Consider the following 27,958-nt stretch of genomic DNA (forward strand, 5'->3'; position numbering starts at 1 on the left):
TACCCCTTATCCTCTCTTCTTGACACTAATTGCCCAAGCTGAGGGGGATTGTGAGCACATGAAAATCATTCTACCCCATACCAACTATCACATATTGTACAACAGCATCAATGGGTGCAATGAGCTGCAATGTGTTCCCTGGGAAAAAAATGGGAAAAAAAAACAAAACAAAGCCTGTGTGGGGTCTATTCAAAGGCTTTGTGGAAGTGATAGCCATAGAGAAATCTGGAACCCAGAAACAATAAACCATGATGAGAACAGAGGAACATCTGCAAATTTCAGGGCTGTAGCTTTCACTAGCATCAACAGTGTATGTACAGGAGAGAATGTTTATATAGCTGCATCACTTGGCTAAATCTGGATTAATGCTTACAGGAAAAAAGGAAAAGATATTCCTGATATTATGCTGATCCTCCCTACCAGGATGCATCTTTATCTTCCTCATTAAAGAAAAGTGGAAAAGAAGAATTTAAAATAAAATCTAGTACATTTACTGAATCTTCCAGTCCCAGTGTAGCTCATGGCTCATACTGGAAGGTATCTCCATCAGCACAGACTCTTATCAAGGGTCCCTATGAGGGGACAGAAGCTAGGACACTTCATAGTGGATGCATAGGAGGTGGTGATAATCTGATACAGAAGAAAGTATGCCTAATGAACATAAAACCAGGATTTTGCTCACTTTTTACAAAACACAATGTTAGGACAGGCTACAAGTATTTGCTAAGTGAACAAACCACACAGCTCAAACCACACTGCATACAGTTAATCTGCTTTCATCTGCTAAGAGAACTATACAAATAACATTCCTTTCTTAACTGGAGAGCTATCTTTATGCATAGCCAAGAGTTTTTCCTAATCTTACTCAACAAAAGCATCCTATGCTGAAGTGAGAAAGCTTTTGGTCAGTTTTACATTAATCTTGTACTTAACCTTATTTTACCAAATAAAGTCAAATCCTATAGATAACAAATTTAGACTAAACACAATGTGTAAGGATACAAATTTGCTTATGGTGCTCACTAAAGTCTGTGGAAATAATAATCATACTCCTACCAATGATAAAATCATAGTAACAAAAAGAGTCCATTGGACCAGTACCACAGGAGTGTACTAGCCAAGACTAATTAACACCAAAGCACTCTCTGAGCTATTTTGCCCAATGTTCCCATCCCAAGTGAATCTGATCTTTCACATGCTTAATTATCCTGGCAAGTACTATCTTAAACACAGCTATGCTGCTTCTAGAAAACACTTCTTACTTGCAGCTCTTACATATTTACAGCATGTGGGTAACCCCCCCCCCCCCCACTCCCAGTTTGAGAAACACTCATATAAGCATTCTGGATAATTCCTTGCACATCTTCCAGTATCTATATCAAATATGGAATATTGATAGAGAAACTCTGAAAAAACACTTTGAAGGTTTCACCAGCACTGCTACTTTTTTAGGAAAAACTCTTATTTTAAAATAAATTTCCTGTTCCATTTTTTTCTGTGAAGACAAAGCTATCTTAAGTCTGCCCTGTTGCAGCACTTTAGTCTGTGATGGCCTTTGATCTGAGGTAAGAGTGAAGATTATTTTCAAAAGGCAACATAAAGAAAGATCTTGACTTAGGAAATAAGATGTAACTGAACATTAGTGTCATTTGGGCAGACAACTGGAGCGGGAAAAAGGTTGCTTCTCAATAATAACCCTGAACATTTCTGTATGTCTGTGTGTCTGAAAAGATATTGCTCATGTCCCACTTAATCAAGAATACGTAGGCTGTAATTAGGCACTGAGCCAGTGAGCCTCCAAGCAGTTTCTCTTAATGCTGTAATATTAATTAGTATAAAATATGTCCTTGCTGAACAGAAGGGAAGAACAGCCTAATTCATACCAGAAATAATTAGAAGAGGAAAAATATCCAGAGCTAACTACGTAACATTTTTTGCCAAGTAGTGAAAAGCTGAGATAGGTATACAAAACAAATACGTGTTTCAGATGAGCTATATCAAGTCACTCTATGCAAGATGGATAAAGGTACTAAAACCAACACAGAAGGAATGCAAAGACAATATTCGCTTAAAGGAATAATCTTGCATGTAGAGTGGAGGAGGCTGGATGACCATTTTTCCATCTCTAATTTCTAACTTTCTGTGTATGAAGAAGAAGAAATGTTCAGCACTGAACATTCAAATCCATTTTTTTCAGAAATAGACCCCAGTTTCAAGCTCTTACAGAGTTACAAAGAGCTGTTGGCATACGAAATCGTATCTGCTCTTTCACTAGACATACAAGCCCTGTTAACAAAAAGCATCACTACAGCTGACAGATCTACAAACTTGCATGCCTTCGCTATTCCTCTGTCTGACACACAACCTGACTATGAAAAGCTCCATTAGAATACTTAGAAACTTTTAGCAGCTACTTTCTTACACTGCTGAATTTTATCCCCACTGCCATTCTTGGGATGAACTATTTCAGCAAACAGATTATATTGTTTAGGAAAATTAATTTCTCCAAGTGACAGAAAGCCATCTTTTTCCAATTCATGCCTGCAAAAGTGGGGGGGCAAAGTATCTTGCAGAAAAACTGACCAGTCAGAGAAAGGTGGAATTAAGGAAAATGAGGAAATCATCTGAGTTCACTAGGCTGAATGTTCAATAAGCTCTAGAAAAAACATATTTAATATTTGCTGGATGATTCTAGGTAGTGAAATGAACTTCTCAATCATCAGGGGAAAAAACCCCACAACCTAAACATCGTCACCTAAGCTTTCAGTATAATGTTAAAAAGCTAAGAAGCTGCACCTACTAGTAGGTTAATCAGCAAAATCTTCTATCAACTGGATGTAACAAATGCACGGTTAGCTGTTATTTAGGTACACACAGGTAACTACTTAAAATTTGGTTTGGAGTAAACTTTAGTAAGTGGAATTTTGACAAACACACATGTTTAATTCAAAAGCTCCTAAACAGTGCAGTAAATCACCCCAAAACATTTTGAAGCTTTATAAACAAAGCAGACTCATCTCCTCTCTGAAAGATTCAGAAACAGGAAATGCGGAAGACATCAAACCTGCCTGGCCAAAGATGAAGAAGTGTGGAATCTCTGAAGTGACCCACAGCCTTACGTGGATCTCCCATGATGATCGACCTAAAACCTGCTCTGTTAAGAGTTTCATTTACTTCACCCTCTCCTGTGGGATCAAACAACCATATACAAATTTACTAGATTGTACATATAGCATTAATAATCTGTCTTAACTACCTTTGTGTTCCTGAAAATGTACATGTGATAAAGTATTTGCTGGTACCCTAAAATTCTCCTAAAGATGCATTTGCAGGACAGCATAACAAAATGAACAAGCAGTTTGGGAGAATATACATCAAAAATTCTTTCCTATCCTAAAATATCTCACATCTCAGATCCCCATTCCATAATGAGATTCTAATAATATTACTTTTTTCTTTTTGATGGGTAACATAATGCTTAAAGAATGTTTTCAGCACACAATATTTTATCTATAACATAGTATGCTCCTCTTACATAATTTGAAAATACTCTGAATTCAAACTTTTTACTGGAAACTGTTTCCGTTCAAATTTTCAGGTAACTAGACCCTTCATACCAACCACTGTTGAACAGGTTCTAAAAAATCATAATCAGCAAGCTTTATCTGCACTAGAATGCATTTATTTGAACCTCAATATTTCAATCTCTTTGCAGGAATGTAACTATTTTAGGCCATAATCATTTCAGTGTGTTAATTATTCGTCAGGAAGCAAAATAACAGTTACATTCCTGTCTAACATAAGCATCTGGAGCATTTTATGGATGGTTTTAAAAATCCAGGAAGAAAATGTAAACTCTGAAACATCAATAAATTTGCTTCAGTTTTTCTTCTGCCCAAACACAAAGTACCCAGGGCAGACTCCTCCTCGGCCACTGCCACTACTTTTAGAAACAGAATTCAGGATGTTTCATCTCTACTCTGGGTAACTGCATTATATTGTTTCCAGTTATCCCATACTTTATAAAACAAGGATTTAAATCTCCAAAAGCTATGTCACTATGTAACATATACATCTAATAAAGAAGGAGAGAAAATGTTTTAATTAAAATTTCTTATCTACAGAACGAGGAAAAGGGCACGTAACCAGGAGCCAGCACAAGAAATGGAGCTTCACCCTGACCCAGACAGGGTGGTCCTTGAAAGAAGTAATTTACTTTTTACAGAAGGAACTAACACCCCCTCTTCCTCCAACAGCAGAATCAAGAGGGAGGAAGGTTACTCTCAACTTCAGAGGAAAAGGCACATGCTGTCCCTTTTGATAACACCAGTAATTTTGGTTCATAAACTCCATGAGCTCGTAACAATAGTTATGCCATAATTCCACTGACTAATCTTTGTGCCTTGAACACTGCAAGCACAGAACACGCTTTGAGGACAAAAAACAAAAGCTGAACTATGGAACTGGTATCTGAGCTAGTCAAAGGAAAGCTCTGCAGCCATTTTACACCATTTTGGATAATGAAAGATCTCACAGGACAGTGAGAAGCTTCAAAGATTGCACAGTTCAGGGAGTGAGCAGACATAAAAGTTCATGTGTAGTTAGCCTTACAAACTGTACTTCAAACCTACTGTCATTTAAGTAGAGATCATACATTATCTCCGTCTCTCAGATGTTTTACTAAAAATTTTGCCTACAAAATTCAACACTTTGATAAATTTAAGCACAGAACACTGGAATTAAATACACAAGTGAGAGATAACTTGAACACCTATCTGTGTAAGAATGGAAAAACTGAGTCAGGGAAAAAGTTGAAGGCAGAGGCTCTGACAAAAATGAGCATTCATACTGCTGCCAGTACCACACAGGTTGAATCAAACTCAAATGTAAACAATCCCATTTTTTAAAAGATTCTGCTTGGTGGAAACTTCAGAGATCAAAACAGTTATAAATCAAGCAGATTTATTTAAGCACATTGTGAAGTAATGGGCTCTGCCTCCCAATAGAAAGTATTACTTTTCTGAGCTGGTGGGAAGTTACACTGTAAGGCTTGGAATATAGTTAAAATATTATTTAGGAGGATGAATGAAAAATGGCTTAGGAAAACCACAGCTCAAAGAATGTTTTGAAATCAAATATAATTAGTTCAGACTGTGAATGCTGGAAATTCTATAATGGTGACATTTTCCACCTTTTTTTAAATCCAAGCATACGATAGGAAAATAACTTTCAGAAAATACTTCACAATCCATGGAGGTTTCCTATGATCTACAAGTCCTTCTCTGAATGACAGTATTTTTTAAATAAAATATAAACATACCTCATTCTACCTCTGTTAATCCTGAATTCATGCATTTCCACGTCTTGAGAGAATTTCCACAGTAGTTTAATCTAACTTCAAACGCTATGCATCTCACAGTCTTGATATGAACATAACTTCATACCCAGATGTTCCAAAACATATTTAGGTGAATGCCAGAAGAAATGCTTAGAGACTTAACATTCGTGAGTTGAAGTTGCCACAAGATTTGCTTTTGTTCTCTTTAAACGTTAAAAAGTTGCTCTCAGCAACCAGAAGCAAGCAGCAGAACGTACTCAGAGATTGTTCGGGCCTTACCCTTGGGGAAGAGAAACAACACATTTACTGGCTGTAAGTGAATTTGTTTGCTTGGTGGTTGACTGGATTAGATACTGCTGGCAGCAAGGTCTGTGAGCTGCTTTGTGCAAATATGGGTAAACAATGCTGAAGGAGCAAGGGCGTATTTGCACCTTTGAATGCAGTGACTGAATAGACAGCATGAGGCAAATGGCTAGATGAGAAACCATGGCTGACACGGGCACGAGAGCATGCTAGGAGTTGTTGATAAGACATCAGGGGAGCTTGCATGAGAATGTTCTCTCATCATTTCTCTATAAAGACAGAGATATACAGGAAATGGAAACAATACATAGTGAAAAGAAAAACACACTGAAGCTGAAAGATAGTACAGTACGCATGAAATACGTTGTGCTAGAAATCTCAGAATGGAAGACTCAGCTACAGCATGAGGTTGTGGCTGAAGAAAGAAGAAAAAAACTGTCCTGGTGAGAGAAAATTTGCAAACATCTGATGAATAACAAATCCAGGGTGACAGGCCACAACAGGAGCAGAAAGATCCACAGAAGCATAGGACAATAAAGACAATGCAGAAAAAGAAAAAGGGTAATAGAAGAGAAACAGAACTGAAGGATTGGTTTCCTGTTCCAGTAAACAGAAAAGAAACAGGTCAAAATATAAGAAATCTTGCAACAAGAACCAGGTCATGCAGCTAGACCTACAGGAAAAGTCAAGATCCTGGCTTCTGAAAAAGCCAGGATCAAAAGCCAAGAAAGAAGAGGGCAACATCCAGACTGAGGGAGAAAACAGAAGACAGAACAAACTGCAGATGAGGGAGTGGGGAAGAGAGAGTAAGGAAATCAAACCAACACAAGAAAAAACAATGGTTTGTATTATATTTTGAATTTAGGATACAGATCTGTCACAGAATGGATCAAAGCTAAGGAAAAGAGCCTGGATTACATATACTGAATATAAAATGACAAAGGGACAGAAATGAAAACTACGTAATGAAAAACTGAGGAAAGTTGTTAAAAGGAAAGTAAATGAGCAGCTAAGAGAATTAAATGCTCACAGAAAACATGGAAGCTCCTAAGGGTGACCATATTGAAAGCACCAAGCCAATGAATGCTGCCTGGGGGGCCTGGGGGGAAGGCTCAAGGAAGGGCAGGAAGAGGGTGGTATGGATAAACAGCAGGATAAGGGAGGCTGTAAGAACAAGAAGGCATCCTTCAAAAATATGGAGACATGCCCAGATAGAAAAAATAGAGAGAATCATAAATTTTGGCATAGTAAATCTAAAAACACAGTAAGGCAAACAAACAAAAAAAAAAAGGTTTTGAGGAACAACTAGCAAAAAGATTCAACACCAATAATAAATCTTTCCTCACAGACATCAGAAGCAGGAAGTCTGCCAGAGAGTCTGTAGGGCCCACTAAGGATCAATGTGTACAGTGAGCACTCAGGAAAGACACAGCTATTGCTATAGGGAAACTAAATTAATTCTTTGAATTGGTGTGGGGAAATTCACATGCTGGATGCCCTCTTTGTTAACGGCCAAATAACCTGTAAAATTGCAGTTACTGTAGAAGAGGTATGGAAGAAATTAAAGAGAGGAATGTAACAAATCCTCAGGACTATATGGCATTTACCCAACAGTTCTGAAGCTCAGTTCCTAACAGTGGTGCATAATCTCTAGTTTAGAAATTGCCTTAGTAGGCACGACTGGTGGTAGTAATTGCCAATTTAAAACAAGAAAAGTCTGGAAAGATACAAAGAACTACAGAATAGAAAGATGTAAGCCTGTTTCAGGCAATTTAACAAAAAAATAACTACTGGATAGTAATAGCGGACAGCAAGTTAAAGATGATGGTAGAGGCAACATGTCTTTGTTTTGAAGTTTACTTTACAATCTTACTGGATTTCTTCAAAGGACTGTGTGACACTTGATTGAATTTACTGGGATCTCCAAGACTTTCAACAAAATCCTTTTCCAAAGGTTTTTAAGAAAACTAAGGTGCCATGATGTAAGATGGAAGTCCTGACGTGGATACATACTTGCTCAAAAAACAGAGTGGAGAAGGTAGGAGTAAATGGTCAGGTCTCAGAACAGAACCTGCATAGTTCAGGTGGGATCTGGTATAGGATCTACATTGTTCAACACATTCATAAACGAACTGGAAAAATGAGTAAGCAATAATATGAGTTTGCTTATGATACAAAGTTCATTAGGGTAGGGCTCACTGAAATGAAATGCAGAAAGACTATTATAAATTGAGTAGGCAATAAAATGATAAATTAAATTTAATATAGATTAATATATAATGCATGTGTATTTCGCATTTTAAATTATGGGATCTCAGCAGACTATTATTACTCAGAAGCAAGAGCTTGTGATTAGGACACCATTTGGTGAAGAACCATCTCTCTTTTTTTGTTTTCCAGTCTATGCAATTGTTCGTTAGGGGACACAGTGGATACTAAAAGTCTACAGGGACCTCAGGGGACTAGATAAGAACATGCAACAGAAATCTATTAAAGGCTAACACTTCCATAGAAAACAGCTCTGGCTCAGGAAATACTTAAGTTAATGATAACTGAGTATAGGGAGAGAATTAGGGATGTCATATATGCTTGCCCTGATCTGATTATTTCCTAGACATCTCCTTACAGCTACTGTTGGACACAGGATAATGGCCTAAACAAACTTCTGATCGGATCCATGATGGTCATCTTTGATGGCAATATACTGTAGCATAATAAAAGCCCACCCAAGAAAGAAACCCGGATCATGACAGGTACTTCCAGATAAGATGGGTAAGTGACATACTTGTACAAATTTCAAACAGGTTCAAGTGCACAAAGGACAGACAGGCTATTACACAAAGGGAGGATGGAAGAGCTTGAATTCTTTATTCTATAGGAATAAGTTTAAGAACGATATGACCGCACTGTGAACGCAGAGAGATAAAAGACAACTGGTCTTCCAGTAAGAATGCGGGATGCAGAAAAACCTAACTCATTTTGGAAGAGCTCTTGACTGATTAATGAAATGAATGCAAGACTAGGAAGCAAGACTCAACTCAGTGTCAGACACTCTTCCAGTTCTGTTTTCTTAATGCTATAGCTTTAGCAATTTTTAACTGCATTTTTTAATGTAACAGGTTATATTAGTGTTGCTAGATGTATTAAAAGAAGCATTCTTAACTAGCTTCATGCATGAAATAATAATGCATGAAGAGGAAAGCTCTCATCCTTCTATGCAAGGGTGCATCATCTTTCACTCAAAGAAAAATCCTATTGCAGTCAAGAAACACATCTCTCAGAAGAAAGTAAATGGAAAGTAAATGGGGGATGGATTAATTCACATTTCTTAAAGTCCAGAATCAAAAAAAGAAGCAGTCTCATTTGAAGACAACAGAAAATATACAGTGGGAAAGACCCAGAGTAGCAAAAGCAGGTCTATGATTTCCCATTGTTCTCTCCATTATGCTGAAAAAAAGATCTTTATTTTAAATAAACTACAAAAGTTATTGATTTCCTGATACTTTCAATCCAAGATGTATGTTATGTTTTATTTCTATCTTTCCAAATAATTTTTAAAAGTTTATTGGGATCTGAAGGCTGTACAGAGGCTGGGGAGTAAAGGGAATTTTTCATTCTTGACATTAAGGCTTTTGCCATAACGTGTAATATCACATATTATTTTTATACACTTCAGCACTGGGTATGTTCCATAATGGATGACTTGCATATGAACAATCTTATATAAGCAACAAATAAGATTTGGCACTTAGTATCTCAAATCCATAAAGAAACCTCAAGCACTGCTTCCAACCCTTGTAAAGAAATCCCCCGAAAGTCAGCTTGGGTCTGGATTACTTGATTCATGCTTCTAAATAGTAGGACAAGGTGAAAGTGAAAATTAACACTCCCAATACAGATTTGTTGACCACTGCCACACAAATTTAAGTACCTACCATACCTTGAGGGCTGCAGCAAAAGTCACAGAATGGTTTCAGTTAGTAGCAATGTACAGCTTGATGGAGATTTCTTCTTGTGTTTAAATGGCTGAAGAACTTCATATGTATTCCTGTCAAATACAGTGATGAAAATGTGCTACAAACTGAGGAAGCTATATGGTTGAAGAGGGAAGTTACATGACACAGTAAAAAACAATTAAAGCACAACTGATGTCTTTATCATTGGATACAAGTAAATTAATTGAGCAGAAATTACTGATCTTTGCCTGCAGAAACCCTAAATTCCACAGAAGTGTTACATAATTTCGCCATATGATTAAATACAAAACCTATAAGGCAACAGGGAATACAACTTCTGTCAGAGAAGACAACTCCACAGTAAAATATTGATCAACATCTACATTACCAGTGAAACTAGCACTGACTTTAAAATCTTATTGTCAGAGTTGTTTAATACTTCAGCTACAAAACTAAACTGCATTGAAACTGGAAAAAGTTTTCTGAAAAATTTCAGCCATATTTTTTGCTAAAAAAGCGCATCCAAAATACAAAAGATCATTAGGAAACTAACACAACAGCAACCTGGTAACGTTTTCAAAATGCCTCTTAAGCACACGTAACAATTTTAATAAGGTTCTTTTTTGTTGTTCTATGTATTCAGAGCTACGCCAGAAAAAATAGATGTACTCATCTCTATAGGCGAGTATTTTGGTTACATGCTAAATGATGCTACTGGATGATAGCATGGAAGCAAGGTGAGAAGACTAATTTTTGATGCCCAGCTTAGACAGTAAAATAGTACAAGCACTGCTTTAAGTTGAGAATTGCAGTACTAACAATTTGGAAGTGCAACTGTCCATAAACAGACACAATGGGTTTCACGGGTTTCTGTTAGGCAAGCTGGCAATGGAAAAAAGAAATTAAAAGCAATTTGTTTGCAAACAAAATTTTGTGTCAAAATCCTTTCATCTTAAATGTTTATATGTTTCCACTAAAAGATAGCAGGTCAACATCAAAGCTTTCGTAAGATGGAAAAAAAAGTCAGAATAACTCATACTAACAGATTTGAAGATGAAACTCAGATTTGATGCTCATAGTATTTGTTTTTGCAAATGGTTCCAAATCAGTGTTTATTTCCTATCACACAAAGTATCTAGCATAATGAATGCTAGCACGCTTTTCTAAGTTGCTATATTGTATATTACATTTTTTCCTTTCCTCTAGAGAGCTTAGCATGTCACCTTTTGAATCCACTTGTTCCCCAAAATCCCACTCTATAATATTAAGCTACTTTAGAGTAATATATTTTACACAATTAAAATATCCACAATAGAAACAACTGGCAACCTTTACTGACTAACATTGCCAGAATGGCTGAACTGGGCTATAAATGCAAGGAAGTTTTAACGACCATTTTATGAAGACATGACTTTTAAGATAAGTCTACATCCCTTAATCATTTTCGCTGACAAAGTGATGGAAGAACTCTGATTTCTCTAATTATAAGTTCAAAAGTCTAAAAAGGTCATGTGTAAAAGGCATAAAACATTAATCTCCATGTTTTCTGTGCAGTTTGTTAAACTCCTAGAAGCTGTAATAGCAGAGACAAATTGAGCAACTTTCTGACCTTTCTCTGATAAAAACCTATATGGTTATTTAATGAAAATGCAAAAGGTTACCAATTATTTTTCTAAAAAGCTCATTTTCCTCAGATTGGGAATTTGGTACCGCACTGTGAACTCAGCTTGTAGAAATGCTTCATTTGAGTGTGTCTAGAAAGTTGCACAGTTGTAATAAATCCACTAATTTATTACCTTGTTTTGGCTAGGAGGAGCAGGAAGACTTGAGGGGAAACAAGAAAAGGCAAGGGAGAAAGAACAACAGAGAGAGAAAGACAGCAAGAGAAAATAAGCAAGCAAATATAACAGCACATATGCATGCATTCAAGGTAGACACACTAACATCCTGAAAAAGGAATAACAATCACAATTTGTTGATCAATGTGATCCAGTAACAGGCTTCAGGATATCTACTAAAATCAGCAGCAGTACAGGTAAGTGGTTGCACTTTCCACAATGCTACACATTTCAAGCAAGAGAGATTTCCAGGCTTGGTGTTAAATAATTTAACACTCAAATGTTTACGTCCTTTCCTGGCTCAAAGCCTAAAGTTTGACCAATATTTTGGTAATCTTGGAATTAATATATTTCTTAACTGACTAATGTTCCAGAGATGTGACCTTTTTAAATTTTTTGCTTCAAGTGGTACAAAAAAAGAAGGTTAGTTTTGTCAAACAGGTTTCACAAAAAGCCACTTACATGGTTTATTACTTCTGTATATATTACATAGAAGAAAAGAAATATCCACACACAGAAGTATTTCTTTGGAACTACTTAGCTTTCTGTCTTTCAAACATTAAATTTAGAACTGATTTTCTGTAGTTAAGTAATATTTACATTTCATTGAATATTCATGTATTTCAAGAAATCTTAAGAGAACTCACCATCAATTTTGATACTAACACGAAAATTATAGAAATATGTTTTGCTAACAGGCAGTTGTTACAAACAGTATGACTAAATCTATATTTAAAAACTGTGCTATTTTCAGAAGTTCCTGTAAATGTGCTTTCATGTGAGCAAGTCTGAAGATCAAATCAACCAGATGGACCAATGTTTTTGATCATACACTTTTTGAACAAAGCCTGTTAAGATTTCCACACATTCACGCAGAAAAATGTATGAATGAATGATGAGCTGTCGGAGATTTCAAAGCAAAATCAAAGACAAAACTATCAAGGTGGGTCAGAAAGTTATCTGTAAATGTGTGTGTAAAAATACTGATGGAGCACAATGATTCTTCTCTGTGAAAGTATAATCTTATTCAGCAAAGCAAATAAGTCTGCTTCAAATAATCTCCACACAACTGCAAAATTCAAATATGAAGATAAACTAAATATTACTGAAATTACTGAAGATCTGAAATTTGATATATGCAAAATATCACCTATAAATTTTTATTCCATAAATTCTATTACCATCTTTTGGGGGCATTAAAAGGTGATATGGCCCATTCAGAATATTTTCCTTTATAAGCGATCTTACTATTTTTGTGTGAGCCATTCTCAAGGGAAAAGGATAGTTTTATGTTTGATTTCTTAAGTATCAAGATAATAGAGCCCCCAGTTCTGTATCTTTTATTCACTGAAAATTCCATCGAGTCACTTGTAGTTTTATTTTAAAAGTCAGTGTCTGTAAATCTTTCTCATCATATCAGTTCTACCTATTGCAAAATATGCAGTAATGCCTCAGACAGTAGTAGTAAGTAATTATTAAGGATGAAATAGTGTCCAGCCTCCATACATATCAATCTCTAGTTTTATTGGTGAATGACTTCTTATGCCTTTGTACTAATAAGCTTACAGATGTTGATTTCTATAAGGTTACTCATGTAGAAAATTTCAAACTGGATTTGGTTTCCCTCTCTGTCCCACAGTCTGTGCAAGCAAGATCACACTGGCTCATCACTCACTTGCCCAGTTTTCCTTGATGAAAGAGTGAATAGTCCATAGGATCATGCTACTTAAAAATTCAGTTTCTGCCTCTTGAAAATACTAAACAGTAATTACTTGGCCTTAAGGACTTCTATGAATAGATGTAGGTTTCCAGATTCATTACAATCTATTATGCCATTGCAGCTGAAATAAAAACAGTGTCATCTTGAGAAGAGAGAGGTTCTCCAGGCAGCATCCCAATCATTCCAATCAGATAAAAATAATTTGACCGATTATATGCTGATTATTAAATGAATTAAGAAGCATGCAGGGGTCATGTAGGGCATGGCTCATTTGTTTTCAACATGTGATCAAACTTTTCATTTGTCGTTTTACTTCATTTGCTCTTCAGGCTTATTACCTCACTACTGATTGCCAAACAACCTTCTGCTTTGCCACTTGGATTATCCCATTTGGGGCTGTGGTCCCTGTCTTGAGAACCACTGCCTAATGTCTGCACATAATGCTATTTTTAAGGGATCTTTGATGAAAAAGAAACCATAAATATTTACCATTTGGTTTACCAAGTTAGACAGAAAACACAGAATCACAGAATCATATAGGTTGGAAAAGACCTTGAAAATCATCTAGTCCAACCATTAACCTAACACTGACACAACATTTAGCACTCTTAAGTATTTCTTGAATCATCAAGCACACTTCTGATGGGCCTCTCGTCTTCAAAAAGTCTTTAAAGACTACAATAAATGCCCAGTATGTTTGCATAAGAAATTACCCACAGTTCAGCTTGCTTTCACAGAATCACAGAATCATCAAAGTTGGAAAAGACCTTGAAGTCATCCAGTCCAACCGTTAACCTAACACTGACAGTTCCCAACTACACCATATCCCTCAGCGCTATGTCAGCCCGACTCTTAAACACCTCCAGGGATGGGGACTCCACCACCTCCCTGGGCAGCCCATTCCAATGCTTAACAACCTGTTCTGTAAAGAAATGCTTCCTAATATCTAGTCTAAACCTTCCCTGGTGCAACTTGAGGCCATTCCCTCTTGTCCTATCGCTTGTTACTTGGTTAAAGAGGCTCATCCCCAGCTCTCTGCACCCTCCTTTCAGGTAGTTGTAGAGGGCGATGAGGTCTCCCCTCAGCCTCCTCTTCTCCAGACTAAACAACCCCAGTTCCCTCAGCCGCTCCTCATAAGACCTGTCGTCCAGACCCTTCACCAGCTTCGTTGCCCTTCTCTGGACACGCTTGAGTAATTCAATGTCCTTTTTGTAGTGAAGGGCCCAAAACTGAACACAGGAATCGAAGTGCGGCCTCACCAGTGCCGAGTACAGGGGTAAGATCACTTCCCTGTCCCTGCTGGCCATGCTATTTCTGATACAAGCCAGGATACCATTGGCCTTCTTGGCCACCTGGGCACACTGCTGGCTCATGTTCAGCTGGCTGTCAATCAACACCCCCAGGTCCCTCTCTGACTGGCAGCTCTCCAGCCACTCCTCCCCAAGCCTGTAGCGCTGCTGGGGGTTGTTGTGGCCCAAGTGCAGCACCCGGCATTTGGCCTTATTGAAACTCCTACAGTTGGCCTTAGTCCATCGCTCCAGCCTGTCCAGATCTCTCTGCAGAGCCTCCCTACCCTCGAGCAGATCAACACTCCCACCCAACTTGGTGTCATCTGCAAACTTACTGATGGTGCACTCAATCCCCTCATCTAGATCATCAATAAAGATGTTAAACAGGAGTGGGCCCAAAACCGAGCCCTGGGGGACACCACTCGTGACCGGCCGCCAACTGGATTTAACTCCGTTCACCACAACTCTTTGGGCCCGGCCATCCAGCCAGTTTTTTACCCAGTGAAGCGTGTGCCCATCCAAGCTGCGAGCAGCCAGTTTCACCAGGAGAATGCTGTGGGAAACGGTGTCAAAGGCCTTACTAAAGTCAAGGTAAACAACATCCACAGCCTTTCCCTCATCCAATAAGCAGGTTGCCCTGTTGTAGAAGGAGATCAGGTTTGTCAAGCAGGACCTGCCTTTCATAAACCCATACTGACTAGGCCTGATCATCTGGTTGTCCCGCACGTGTTGTATGATGGTACTCAGGATGAGCTGCTCCATCAGCTTCCGGGCACCGAAGTCAAGCTGACAGGCCTGTAATTTCCTGGATCATCCTCCCGGCTCTTCTTATATACGGGCGTCACATTGGCCAATTTCCAATCTGTCGGGACCTCCCCGGTCAGCCAGGACTGCTGGTAAATGATGGAAAGCGGCTTGGCAAGCACCCCAGCCAGCTCCTTCAGCACTCTCGGGTGTATCCCATCCGCTCCCATAGACCTGTGTGTGTCTGTGTGATGCAGCAGGTCACTGACTGGATTGGGGGGGGTCGTTCTCCCCGTCTCTGTCTTCTGGCTGAGGAGGCTGGATGCCCTCAGTACAACTAGTCTTGTTATTAAAGACTGAGGCAAAGAAGGCATTAAGCACCTCAGCCTTTTCCTCATCACTTGTTACCATGTCTCCTCCCACATCTAGCAGGGGATGGAGGCTCTCTCTGGTCTTTCTTTTGCTGTTGACATACTTATAGAAACATTTCTTGTTATCCTTGATTGCTGAAGCCAGATTAATTTCTAACTGGGTTTTAGACCTCCTCACAGCATCTTTGTAATCATTGTGAGTCACTAGCCCCTTCTTCCAAAAGCTGTAAACTCTCCTTTTCTCCCTGAGTTGCAGCCAAAGCTCCCTGTTCAGCCAGGGTGGTCTTCTCTGTCGCCAGCTTCTCTTACAGCACCTGGGGACAGCCTGTTTCTGTGCCATTAAGACTTTCTTCTTAAAGAGTGTCCAGTCTTCCTGGACCCCTATACCCTTCAGGACCATCTCCCAAGGGATTCTGCCAAGCAAGTGCCTAAACAAGACAAAGTCAGCTCTTTGGAAGTTCTGCTGCCCCCTCTCCTGGCCTCCCTAAGAATAGAGAACTCTATTATTTCATGATCGCTGTGCCCTAGTTGACCTCCAACAGCCACATCATCCACCAGTCCTTCTCTGTTCACAAAGAGGAGATCCAGCAGGGCACCTTCTCTGGTCGGTTCACTCACCAGCTGTATCAGGAAGTTATCTGCCACACATTCCAGGAATCTCCAGGACTGGTCCCGCTCTGCTGTGTTGTATTTCCAGCAGATGTCTGGGAAGTTAGAGTCTCCCACAAGAACAAGGGTAAGCAATCGTGAGATTTCTCCTAAGTACCTATAGAATATTTCATCCACTTCTCTGTCCTGGTTGGGTGGCCTATAGTAGACTCCTATTACAACATCTGTCCTGTTGGCCTTCCCCCTGATTCTAATGCAGAGACACTCCACCCTGTCTTCACTACACTTGTACTCAAAGCAATCATAACAGTCCCTAACATACAGCGCCACCCCACCACCTCTCCTTCCTTGTCCATCCCTCCTAAAGAGCTCGTAGCCATCAACTGGCACACTCCCATCATGGGAGACATCCCACCGTGTTTCTGTAATAGCCACTACATCATAATTTTCCTGTTGCACCATGGCTTCAAGCTCCTCCTGTTTGTTACCCATGCTGTGTGCACTGGATCCAGTTTCAAGCACGTTCATAACAATTATTCTGTGGCTTCATTTGTCTCTTTTTAGTGTATGGACTGTGATTATTCTGGCTGTCAGTGAACAGTTCCAGCGGTTTCAGAGGCAAAAGTATTCGGGGCCACTTTACCCTAGAAAAGCCTTAGCACATATTTGCTGTTCTGACCCAACATTCTCTGTGTCTGAAGTCGGATTATTTAAAATTAATATAGTTCTATAACCAAGATATATTAGCATTACTCTCATATTTTAAAGCTTTCTGTGTCTTCCTATGTCCATCCATACAGGGTTTATTTTGGATTATAATTGTTCCTTTTTATTCTCTGTGAAAAGTAACAGAGTTATTACTGAAACTTCTAGACCGAGATTTTATTACGGCAACCTTTAAAAGCTTCTGAATTTGTGCTCCCATATTAGGAAATGCTGCTTGTATTTTCTTTTTATGTGTCTTGACTACTTTTTGTAATTCAGTCTTAAGACATTATTATTTTAATAGGGAAACTAGCAGTAAACAGAAAATAGTTGGGTTTTTCTAAACATCACTGTCATATTTAAGTATAAAACCATTAACTACCTAGGATATGTTTAAAGATAATAATGCATGTGTTTGTGAGATCAAGGCCCAGGCTCAGAACACAGATCAACAAATAAGTACCACATGGAGCTGAGGTTCCCTCCCAAATTTTGTAGTTTGAATGACATAAACCAATGCTTTTAAGATTAATATATTTACAGCCCTGCATGGATGCAATGTCTTGACATTACCTAGATCCAATCTTTGTATCAATATCAGTAATTTGGTATTCCATGCATAATGTTAATGAGAAATAACTATTTGTGTACAACATGCACTCATTTTGAGCAAATGGAAGGTACAAAGAGGTCATTTATAAAGCACATTAAAGCCTTTTCCTTTAATTTTCCTGATTAGTTTCTTGAAGTATCAAATATTCGTAGAAGTAATTGACATCTTTTTCTAAATACCAAATGAACACTGCATTTAAGAAATTAAAACATATTTTTTCTTAGGGCTTCGCATCTCCTCCAATACTGTCAAAAATGTACTCCTAGGTTCCAAAAGCATTTCACTTCCATTTCCAAAACATAAAAAACAATTATAAATCTCAAAAAATATTTATGTCAACAAATTTACTTTTCTAATGCAGAATCTTAAAGAGTGCCCCCATATTCTTTCATCTCAACATATCATCACACCCACTTGAACATATCACCCTTCTAAACATAAAATAATTTCACCTCAGTATTACCATGGTCATGTATCTCAATAAATTCCTCATCCCTACATTTTATCCCTGTTTTTGAATTAGTAAATGTGTGTATAGCAACCGTGCATGTCTGGTACTGATGTTATAAACCTGTCAGCTAGAGGGAAGCTCCATGAAGTAATCTGTCATCACTGTTTTCTCGAAATAAACTATAGCTTTCAGGGACTTCTAGAAAGCAGATACTGATAGAAGCTATTTGACAACAGGCTGAATATCCTGCATTACAATGGCAGGTGCTTTTTGTGCTTTTTGTGCTTCTGCTACCTCTGGACCTCCCATCATGCCAGTATGAAATTCACCTTTCCATGGAATTCACCTGTGGATTCACCTATTAGCTAATGGATTGTACTGAAAGTAAAATACCCTGGTGACTCTCAAATCATGCTCTGGAATTTAAAAAAAAAAAAAAAACAACCAAACAAAACTATTTTAACGATGTCTTTTCACTTAAACTGCTTTTATTCTCACTTGCCCCCAGACGAGCAATGAAGTTTGGGTTATGTCATTTCTGGATTCATATGTCAAGTGTTTCCATACGTCTTCACCTAGAAACAATTATGTTCTTTGTAGGTCTGCAGCCAAAAGAAAACTTGACACATATATCATATATATACACATGATGTATATAACCTAATTCTTAGTTATCTGTCAAAACACTGACAAGCAGGAGGTCAGGACTATATCCCCGTCTTTGTGAGCAGGATGTGTTTTAAAGCCTTTTTAAACCAAGATAGATAGAACTAGTTTGTTTACTTTGCAAAGTGTTTTACTTTATATAATACTTTTTCCATGCTAATAAGTGATGACTCCGTCTGCAGTGATCTTACATAATCAATCTAGCTTTTTATTTTCAAAAAATAGAGGCAGCATTCTGTTGCAATTCTCTGCCCACCTATGGTCAAGAATTTCCATTCAGATCCCATATTGTTATTATACATGCCTGTTACTGATAAAATGTTTGGGTGCCATGGTCACAAAAATCTACTGAAGATTATAAAAGTTCTTCTTTTTTTCCAGTCAGCTTTACTAACTGTTGTTATCCACTATCTATATTTGATTCACTTGCATATAAAATTATATATGCACCCAATGAACTTTAAAAGGAAAAAACTGTATTTACACTCAAGCAATATTTGCAATGTTACTTTTTACCATGATAAGGTGCCTCTCAGAGCTACATTTCAACAGTTATTCAAATTATTTTTACCAAAGGAAGCCAGAATTCACCCTGGAAAAGATGGGGCTTGACAGTACCAGAAAGACTGAAAATAGTTGTATGCCCTTGTATGTTGTACAAACAAGAGACAAGCTAAGGTCATGTAAAAGCATTATTCATATTCTGTTGACATCAGAAGTCTGTAAAAGCATAAACTGATAGGTATTGATACTCATAGCTCTTAATAAAAGCCACAGGATTTGAAGGGAAAATTAAGTCTTTGGTATAGCAGAAAAGATACATAACTATAGCCATGCTTAATCAATTATCTATAAACACGAACACCTAACTCAACCTTAAAGAAATCAGCTGAGATTACATTTATTTTTCTTTGTTAAAATTTCCATTGAGTATCTAACTTATTTCTTCCTTCACCACTGACTAAGTTAAGAAGCTGCAAAGACTGTATCTGCACTGGAGACAAGGCAGCCCACTTTTTTGGTTGGTAGAATGTTTCCCAGGAAAAATGGTTTATTTTAAATAGCTTTTGTGAGTACAAAGGATGCTGGAGTGCTAACCTTTTTTGCCTCCAGCTGAGGCAATTTGCTGCTACTGCAGACATGGACACTGTTTCAACATCTCTATGTCATGCTCTTTCCATCACCTGAATACCAGTTTTCATAAGGAATGTAAAATTCTGCAAAACCACTGATCAAATGTACTTCTACTATTTTTTATTTTTTTAATGCCGCAAAAAGCAAGTTTCAAAGCAGAAAAGCAAAAAGAAACAGGGCCCTGACAGTTTTGTGTGCTTCTAAAAAGTCTTTACCATTTACTCCCCTCTAATCAAAATGCTTACATTTTTGCCTGTAACTACAGGCTCCTGAATTTTGAACAAGAACAGGCAAGAATCTTCCAAAAAAAATCTTTTATCATGTCGTATTTGTTTCTCTTTGATTTTGTTTTAAATGAAGATTCTATCATTAATCATATAAATCACAAAAGAAGATAATCTGCACATAGAAAAATAATTACATACCTTATATTGGATAAGGAGACCATAAACCAAAATATTTTTCTTTTTCATTTCCCCTGCAAATTTCTTGATCCTAGTTAGTTCTTCCATCCCAATGCTAAAAGAAATATCTTCTGAAATATCCAAGTGCATCTGCAAAGCATCAAATAAGAAAGAAAGAAAAAAACATTCCACTTTTTCCATAGTGTGTTATTTTAGACTGCCAGTTTTTCAGTATCTCATTTTTATGTGTTAAGCACACATAAAAATACAGGCTAACAAAGGTTTCTCTTAGTTAGCTTCTATTACTATTGAATTGCATTATTACATATTCAGTGACATGAAAATTTTTTCTTCTCAAAGCATAGTGAAACCAATACGCCAGAACACATCAGAACATAATATTCTAATTGCATATTAAAAATATTTAATTAAATCAGAAAACAAACAACACACTTTTCTAAAATCTAATTTAACTTTCACAGATTTTTCTTTTTACTATCAGGTTATTAAAGAAACACAGGTGTTCTTCTTAAGCATCTTAAGAGGTTTTCCAAATGGAACTGCATTATTTAAAGATTCATTTTGAATTTACTACCTTTTCAGTATAGCATATTAGTTGCCTAAATTGGATTAATTTCAAGATAACACTTCACTTTTAAAAAGCAGAAATTACTTCAAAAGAAGGTAGTGATATGACTATCCTGAGGTCTTGGGCAGGGAAAGGCAAGTCTCATATCCAGCAGGGATGCTGCACAAACATGGTGGGCCTTACAGGACCTGAACGGGTATCTCCAGGGAGGTACCAACCCTTTCCCAAGGCTTTTGTGATCCACAGTTTTATCACTTTGCTTTACAAAGTTTCTATTAACTGTAGAAATCAAAATTTAGGATGATGATTTGTACATATAAAGTGCCGGCATCTATTAATAGCAGAAATACCTTTCCCCTTAAAAGAAAGAGAAAATATTTTTCAGGCTGAATGATTCCATTGATATAAAACTTATCTGTAAGTACTACAGAGAGTAGTATAGTCATAGCCCCAGAAATCTGTGCTTGGAAAAATTATTTCAAGTTTCCTTTGTACCTTATGTTCAATTTATCCTGACAGATAACAGGTTTTTACTCATCTTCCCTTGCAACATTTTTTTAAAAGCTGTTTACTGGCTAAGTGCATATTCACCAGGAGCAAAGTTACTGTCTTCTACTACACAGGCAGAGACTAATTTTCAAACACTCATTATTTTGCTATTTTTTATCCCAAACAAGGCTAAAGTACCACTCATTTGCAGCTATTTACAAGAAATTTTAAAATCTATTCTTTTGAGAGAACACAACCTAACACCTATTTACCATTAACCTGTTCCACAGCTTTAAAAAGAGATTTTTTCCTCCAACTTTTGTACTGAAAGGCAAACAATAGCAACTACAGAGTTGAAGTACTAGTTTTCTTTCTAACCCTAAGTAATAACAACAAAATAAAAATCATATCCATTCACAGCATCTACAAACGTGAACATGTATTACTCAAGAAAAGTAATGCCAGTTTAAGAATATGATTCTTCTGGTTATAGCAGAATTGGAAAGGATACTGGTTTGATGCAGACAAGTAACTGCATGAAGTTTAACTCTGTGCTTCCTATTTCTCCTGCAACTTTTCTGCCATGTCCAGATACAATAGTCCAATTACTGTTTCAGCTTACAGATGCCACAAAAAACTCCAGCCAGGCACCAGGATAGAGGATAGACTTTGAAATCTGTGGCAATTTATAGGCGGGACTATGGACAGAAGTCATCATGTCCAGCGCAAGCTCATCCTTTTACTGGGATAATTCTCCCAAGGCTGGTGAAACAGACAATCTGGCTCAATAGTAACACCTGTCATTTTTACAAATAAAGAAGCTGAATATTGGAGGGAAAAATAGAACTGATTCTCTTAATTATCAGATTGTTACAAAAAAGTTACACGTGTCCTGAAATCAAAGAATAGACAAGAACTTTCCAATTACACAAAAGTCTACCTAGACCTTTCCTGATTATGAGGTTAGAATGGAAGCAGTTAGCTGCTCTCCTCATTTATCCTTTCAGTTCTTCATTACCAGGAACAGTTTTACTTTTGAGAGTAGGAAAGAATAATGTTTCCTGTACATCTACTACCTAAAACCTATGTATTTAAATGTCATCATATTGCTTAAAATTCTGAGTCACATTTGCCTGAGAAATATTAATGTGCCCTTTTACATCAAAAGAAAGTGTCTTACAGGACTTTTCACTAACAATGTGTTCAGGTTTTATGTTAGACAAAGCATACAGCAAAGAATAAAGATGAGGAGAATCCCACTCGTAAGCCTTAGTGAAGAGGACACCCAACACTGAATTTAATTAAAGACTGCTGAAGGAAGTTTCTATCCCCCAGCCATACCATCTGTAATGAGTTTTAGGGATCAGAAGTTTAAAGTATTTAAATAGTTCCCAGTGATTAATATGAGACAATGATTTGTTTAGTTAATTCTTTAGTCATTTAAAACATACTTTCCAGTCCTCCTGCTTTCTCCTTGTATTTCTAAAAAATACTGTGGTAACTCCATAAAATTTGAGAGTGTAGCATAAAATGCCTTTTTATAATTAGTGTACTTCATTTTTTAAAGACGCTTTTAACAAATGTATGTGTATCTGTGTTTTAAATGTTAGCAACTGTTTCCACCTAGTTATGAGACTTCTCCCACTGTCTAGTTTTGGGAAGTTTCAAGGAGTTGTCAGGAACAACTGATGGATCTGGAGTACAATAAAGAGATTAACTGTATTATTTTCTCCTGAGGCTATTTTAAAAGCTGTCCACCTAAATAATTTGTGCATGCTGCAGGCTGCTCAAGCAAGTACACTCTCATTAAAAATGGTGCTGGATTCCACAATCACTTCAAGATCTAGGATCTTAGGGGCAAAACCTGAGCTTCATCATGATCTTCTGTAAGCATTATTTGCATTCATACCTATATCTCAGAAAATATTAAGTCCGAAATATTCATAGCTATAATTATTAAAACAAAGCTCTCACATTCCATATGTTACACTAAAAAGGCACTTAATTCAAAGTCCAAAGTAGAGATTAGCTATGCATCAGCTAAATAAGCATGCTTTTAACATCATAGTATTACCTAGTTGATTAACAATTCCAACTTTATCTGCACATCCCCAAAATTTAACACAGACAGAAATGGTTTTTTATATTCTTTATAAAGGACTAAAGAAAACATTCTCAGTCCAGAAAAGAGCATTCTGCACATATCTGCCTTGTAAATGGGCAACAGAATTGGAGACATGTCATTGCTCTGATTATCAAAGGTGGAAATAATTTATCTTCGAAAATTCAGTAAAATTAAAGCTCTACTCTGAACTTCCTCAGAAATAAGGTCAAGAAAAAAAGACAGTCTAGAAATAAAGTGCTAAATATTGATGTTCACAGAATCACAGTAGCTCACTCCAAGACAACAGAATATAACACGTAAGACTGTAACTTTTTTCATTTCTAGGAGTAATTGATCTTCATGATCTCATTTATTTGTTAGGTCAGTAATGAAATTTCATCACTTACATTTCAGATTAAGCCTAAAATTGGGAAGTAAATGCTCAGTTTTACCTCCAGATCACTAGACTATGCACTTCAGAAATTATTCAGACTCCATGTAAAATAACTATTTATTCTTTTTTCAAGGGCTTCATATATGGAATTATATTTTTAAATCACAACACATTATCTTATGCTATTGCTGGAGAGTATAACAACTACAGTCCAGAGGCACACTCCTTGTGACATATGGCATTAATGACACTCATCTCTACCTATTAAGTCAGAAAACACAATGGATTTAATTGTATCTGGTTACACTGCACAGAGACTTTCAAACCTACTCATATTCTTTTCCTTTTTAACAGTCTGAGTAAAATAAAAGTCATGTACACCTTCAGCTGTTCATCCACATGAACTGTTAAATTATTCTGCCAGCAATATTCAAATAATGAGAATTTCAGCCAAAAATACACTCTAAAACTTTTGCCACATACCGGAATAGATTTTTCAGTCTTACAACATCTCAGTAAGTAAAGTATGTATTGAAGTTATATTGCAAAGCCATTAAAAAATAATTTTTAATGCTTGGACCAGAACAGCAATATTAATTTTAAAACTTTGAATAAGCCACACAGCACAGAAAAAAATAAAGCCACTTAATTCTGTTTCAGCTGAGCATTCAAGCAGAGTACATCATTTACAGCATGTTCAGCAGACATGGAGCACAACAGCAAAGCAGGAGTTAACAGTTCAATATGACTAGCCACAATGAGTCTTTCACAGGAATACAATAAATTGTGATTTGCTTGTGTTGGTTTATTTCCTGACAGCACACAGTATATTTGCTGAAGTGCAAATAATGCTCTTTACAGTCCAATTTACAGTTCAAATTTACAATTTTATTCAGAGCTAGTGGCAGTTTAAACCTAGTCTAACATTTAAAAATATTTCATTAGATGTTTTCTACAGTAACTTACAGGAGTTACCTACCAAAATAAGGACAACTGGATATAAGAGAGGAAGATTTGATTTTTCCAACATATCCACCAGCTGCTGGGTTTCTTGAATGGCATACTTTTTATCCTATATGAAAATATATGTTTAGAATTACTGAAAACATCAAACAGTGATTACATAAAAATGGAATTCAAAGATCTGTTTTTTACCAAAAAAAAAGTACATCACCTTTTTGGTTTAGGGGTTTGTTTTGCTGATTAAGGATACCAATTAAACTTGGACATCAGAATGAAAAGAGTAGGTGTATTTTACTAGTGATAACCAAATAATGTAACAGAGTAAAACATGCAGTAAGAAAAGGCAGAATAATGCACCTAAAGCAACATATAGGAAAATACAGGGTAATGCATCAAATCACTACTACATGAGAGAGAGAATAGTGATTAAGAAAAATACATCACCACTTGCATATGTTACCATCATCCAGATTCACAGACGCTGGGGAGCCCCGGTTACAGTGAGGATTTGGAGAGCCTGTCCCAGCAAGTGGGAAGTCCTACGCAATGTGTCCATCCGTAGGTGAGGCATCCAAAGTCGCTGTGAGCGGGTCCAGCCTTACATACTAGAGATCGGCAAGCCAGAATAGCTGGCACCTTTGTTTTGAGCAGAATATTTCTGGTTTCATTCTCCTGTTGGATTCCACCTAAAGCCTGGCCAGGGCTTGGCGGGGGGAGACCAAGGGAGTTTCTAACAAGGCCAAATGCGTGGGTTCTCAGCCTTGAACAAGGCTAAACAAGGGAAGTTGCATACATTCTCTCAGCATTTCGTCCTCACTACTGATTATATTCTAGGCCGCATCTTTCACTAGCGAGCTTACATACTTTGTTAATGACTACATACTAAGTTAGCAGCTTCGGCTTGGGGCCTGTTGTTCAGGCTGCAGTATTTCAATGCTTTAGCACTTTTTACATCAGCGTAAGTGGGTTGTTATAATTTAGTACAATACCTACTAGCACAATGGTTATCAGTTATAAAATATACAGGATTCATCTATAGGTCAACTCTGGCTTGGGCCGGTTGTCCAAGCCTTAGCACTTCAGGGTTTTATTTGGTTGGTTGGTTATTTTTAATATATTTGTAACACTTTTGTCTGCTAAAGTTATATCTGTTTGAAAAAAAAGAGATTGATATTACCTTTAAGAAATATACATATATATATATATATATATATAAAATGAGCATAAGGGTCTTGACTGGTCTCAGATATGATTCATCTAAAACCTTTCTATTCCCATACAGGAACCCAAATACTGATTGCATGGCATGCATGTGTCCAAAATGGGAAACACATAATTTAGACCATGGGAGCAATACACAGGTAGGTGGCTACACATATGACATACTCATCTTGAGACAAGTCACTTCAATACAATATCTGTGAAAGGAAATTTTAAACTACTTTCTGTTGCATCCCTCTTGTTCAAGAATTCATGGCTGGTTTAACAACATACTGATGGAAGTACAGAACCAGGAGAGAAAGAAGAGATCAGTATCTCAAAAGTCTAGTTTGGTGCACATCGGAAACACCAAACATTGGAATAGGTACACCAAGATGACAGAAATAACAAACAACTTATTATTGAAATATGTAATTATTATTTAACATTACCAATAAGTTTAAGTTCATAACTAAAAGCATGCATCCTTACTACTTACATTTATGCAAACAAAATTGTAGCACTGTCCTGAAAAGATGTTTTGTAGATGGCTATCATTTCTGCTTAGAGATATTGATATAGCTTCAACCTGATTAGAAAAAAAAAAAAAATTACTATGTCACAAATTTGACTTCAGCCTTAACTATCTTCTAAAGCTTCCACCATTATGGCAGAGTTTGTTCATTCAAGTGATTCAAAACTGGCAATTATTATTTCCACTATAAGAATAAAAAATAGCTCAAATTTTTAGGTGACTCAACAGTGAAGCATGGAGTCCAACATCCTGCAGTTTTCTGCAAGTTTTTGCTGAAGCATACTGCTAGGGGGACCCATTCCAGAAACATCCCTGGAAGGATCCGACACTAGCGCTGCTGCCTGGGTTAGGATGGATGTTCAACTGTTCCCAGAGATGAAAACACTGTTCATAGCATTAAGATGATCCAATGATTTTAGACCTCTAATTCTGAGAAAATTTCTATAATATTCAAATACAGTTATATATTTTGTCTTCATGCAACTACTATAAATGAAGAAGTACATATGAAAGACCAGGTGCACAGGCATTCTAGGATTCCGCATACGACAAGACTCATTTAGAATTTCTCCTGAAAATAATTTCCTCAGTGAATACTTTAAATTACTGTCTTAATCACAGACATACTTATTTTTCAACCTTTAACTATAACACCAGCTATGAAATTATCTTACCCTAATTAAAATAAAAAGTAGATTCTACTACATTATCAGCTTCAGTATTGCCTTAAGTAAAACAGCAAAGCAGGTAGTAGAAGGGGAATTTGTTTCCTAAGAGAAGATAACACTTTGAAGCCAATAAAAAATATGCCGAAAATAAGGCAAAAAAACCTTCATGTTGCTTCTATTAAACTACCAAACCTCACTGTTCCACTGCTCAAACGAGTTTTATTTCTGTCCAGAACACATATTACATATAGCTGCAAACAACAGAAGCAATACACTGCTGTGTTCCCTCGAAATGTCACTCAATCCACAATCCAACAGAAGTACCAAATACAACATTTAAAAAGGCTTTACACTGTTATCTAAAGCTGTATTTATTTATTTTTGTAATACTTGGGGAGCTAACTTGTTTGCAAAGGAAGGCGGTTTGAAACTCAAAAGTTGATATTTATGCACTCAAGATTTTAGAAACATTTTGGGCTGAAAATTTGATAACACAGCCCCAAAGTGTTGACATTTAATATTTTAAAGAGAAAAAAAAAAAAATCACAGAAGGCAAGAATTACTTAAAATAATTTTAAAATGCAATTTTAAACTCCAGGGCTCTCCTGGCTTGAACTTCCGCAGAAGTAAAATCAGAAATCCCCAGTACCTTTACAACCTTATACATACTTAGATGAACAGGAGCATACTGCATACCAGTGTCTTTTCAGAAGGTAAAATGGAACATGACTCAAGGGAGAAGGCCTACTTTTTTTTTTTTTCCTTGAGATATTACAATACATGATGCCTAAGTATTCCCAAACATTTAAAATTAATTTAGTGTATCAGTATTTTGATTTAACTTGAACAATGTCAACTGTAAGGTCCTGCACCTG

The 27,958-nt window shown here is 36.9% G+C and overlaps 1 protein-coding gene across 6 annotated transcripts in view; it reads right to left on the bottom strand.

The window, feature by feature from the left end:
* The window catches only part of CRPPA (CDP-L-ribitol pyrophosphorylase A), a 146,390-nt gene that overhangs the window by 47,644 nt on the left and 70,788 nt on the right, over nucleotides 1-27,958 (bottom strand). For 3 of the 6 annotated variants that reach the window (XM_074836706.1, XM_074836727.1, XM_074836696.1), the window contains 3 exons: nucleotides 26,380-26,469; nucleotides 24,697-24,789; nucleotides 20,163-20,291 (listed from right to left, as the gene is read on the bottom strand). In XM_074836706.1, coding sequence (XP_074692807.1) covers nucleotides 20,163-20,291; nucleotides 24,697-24,789; nucleotides 26,380-26,469 — 312 coding nt within the window. Of the gene's footprint in view, nucleotides 1-9,581; nucleotides 9,732-18,407; nucleotides 18,513-20,162; nucleotides 20,292-24,696; nucleotides 24,790-26,379; nucleotides 26,470-27,958 lie in introns of those variants that run through there. The other 3 variants (XR_012624768.1, XM_074836712.1, XM_074836714.1) reach the window with 3 other exon arrangements.

Source organism: Strix aluco, chromosome 1, assembly GCF_031877795.1.
Source record: "Strix aluco isolate bStrAlu1 chromosome 1, bStrAlu1.hap1, whole genome shotgun sequence".
NCBI lineage: Eukaryota > Metazoa > Chordata > Aves > Strigiformes > Strigidae > Strix > Strix aluco.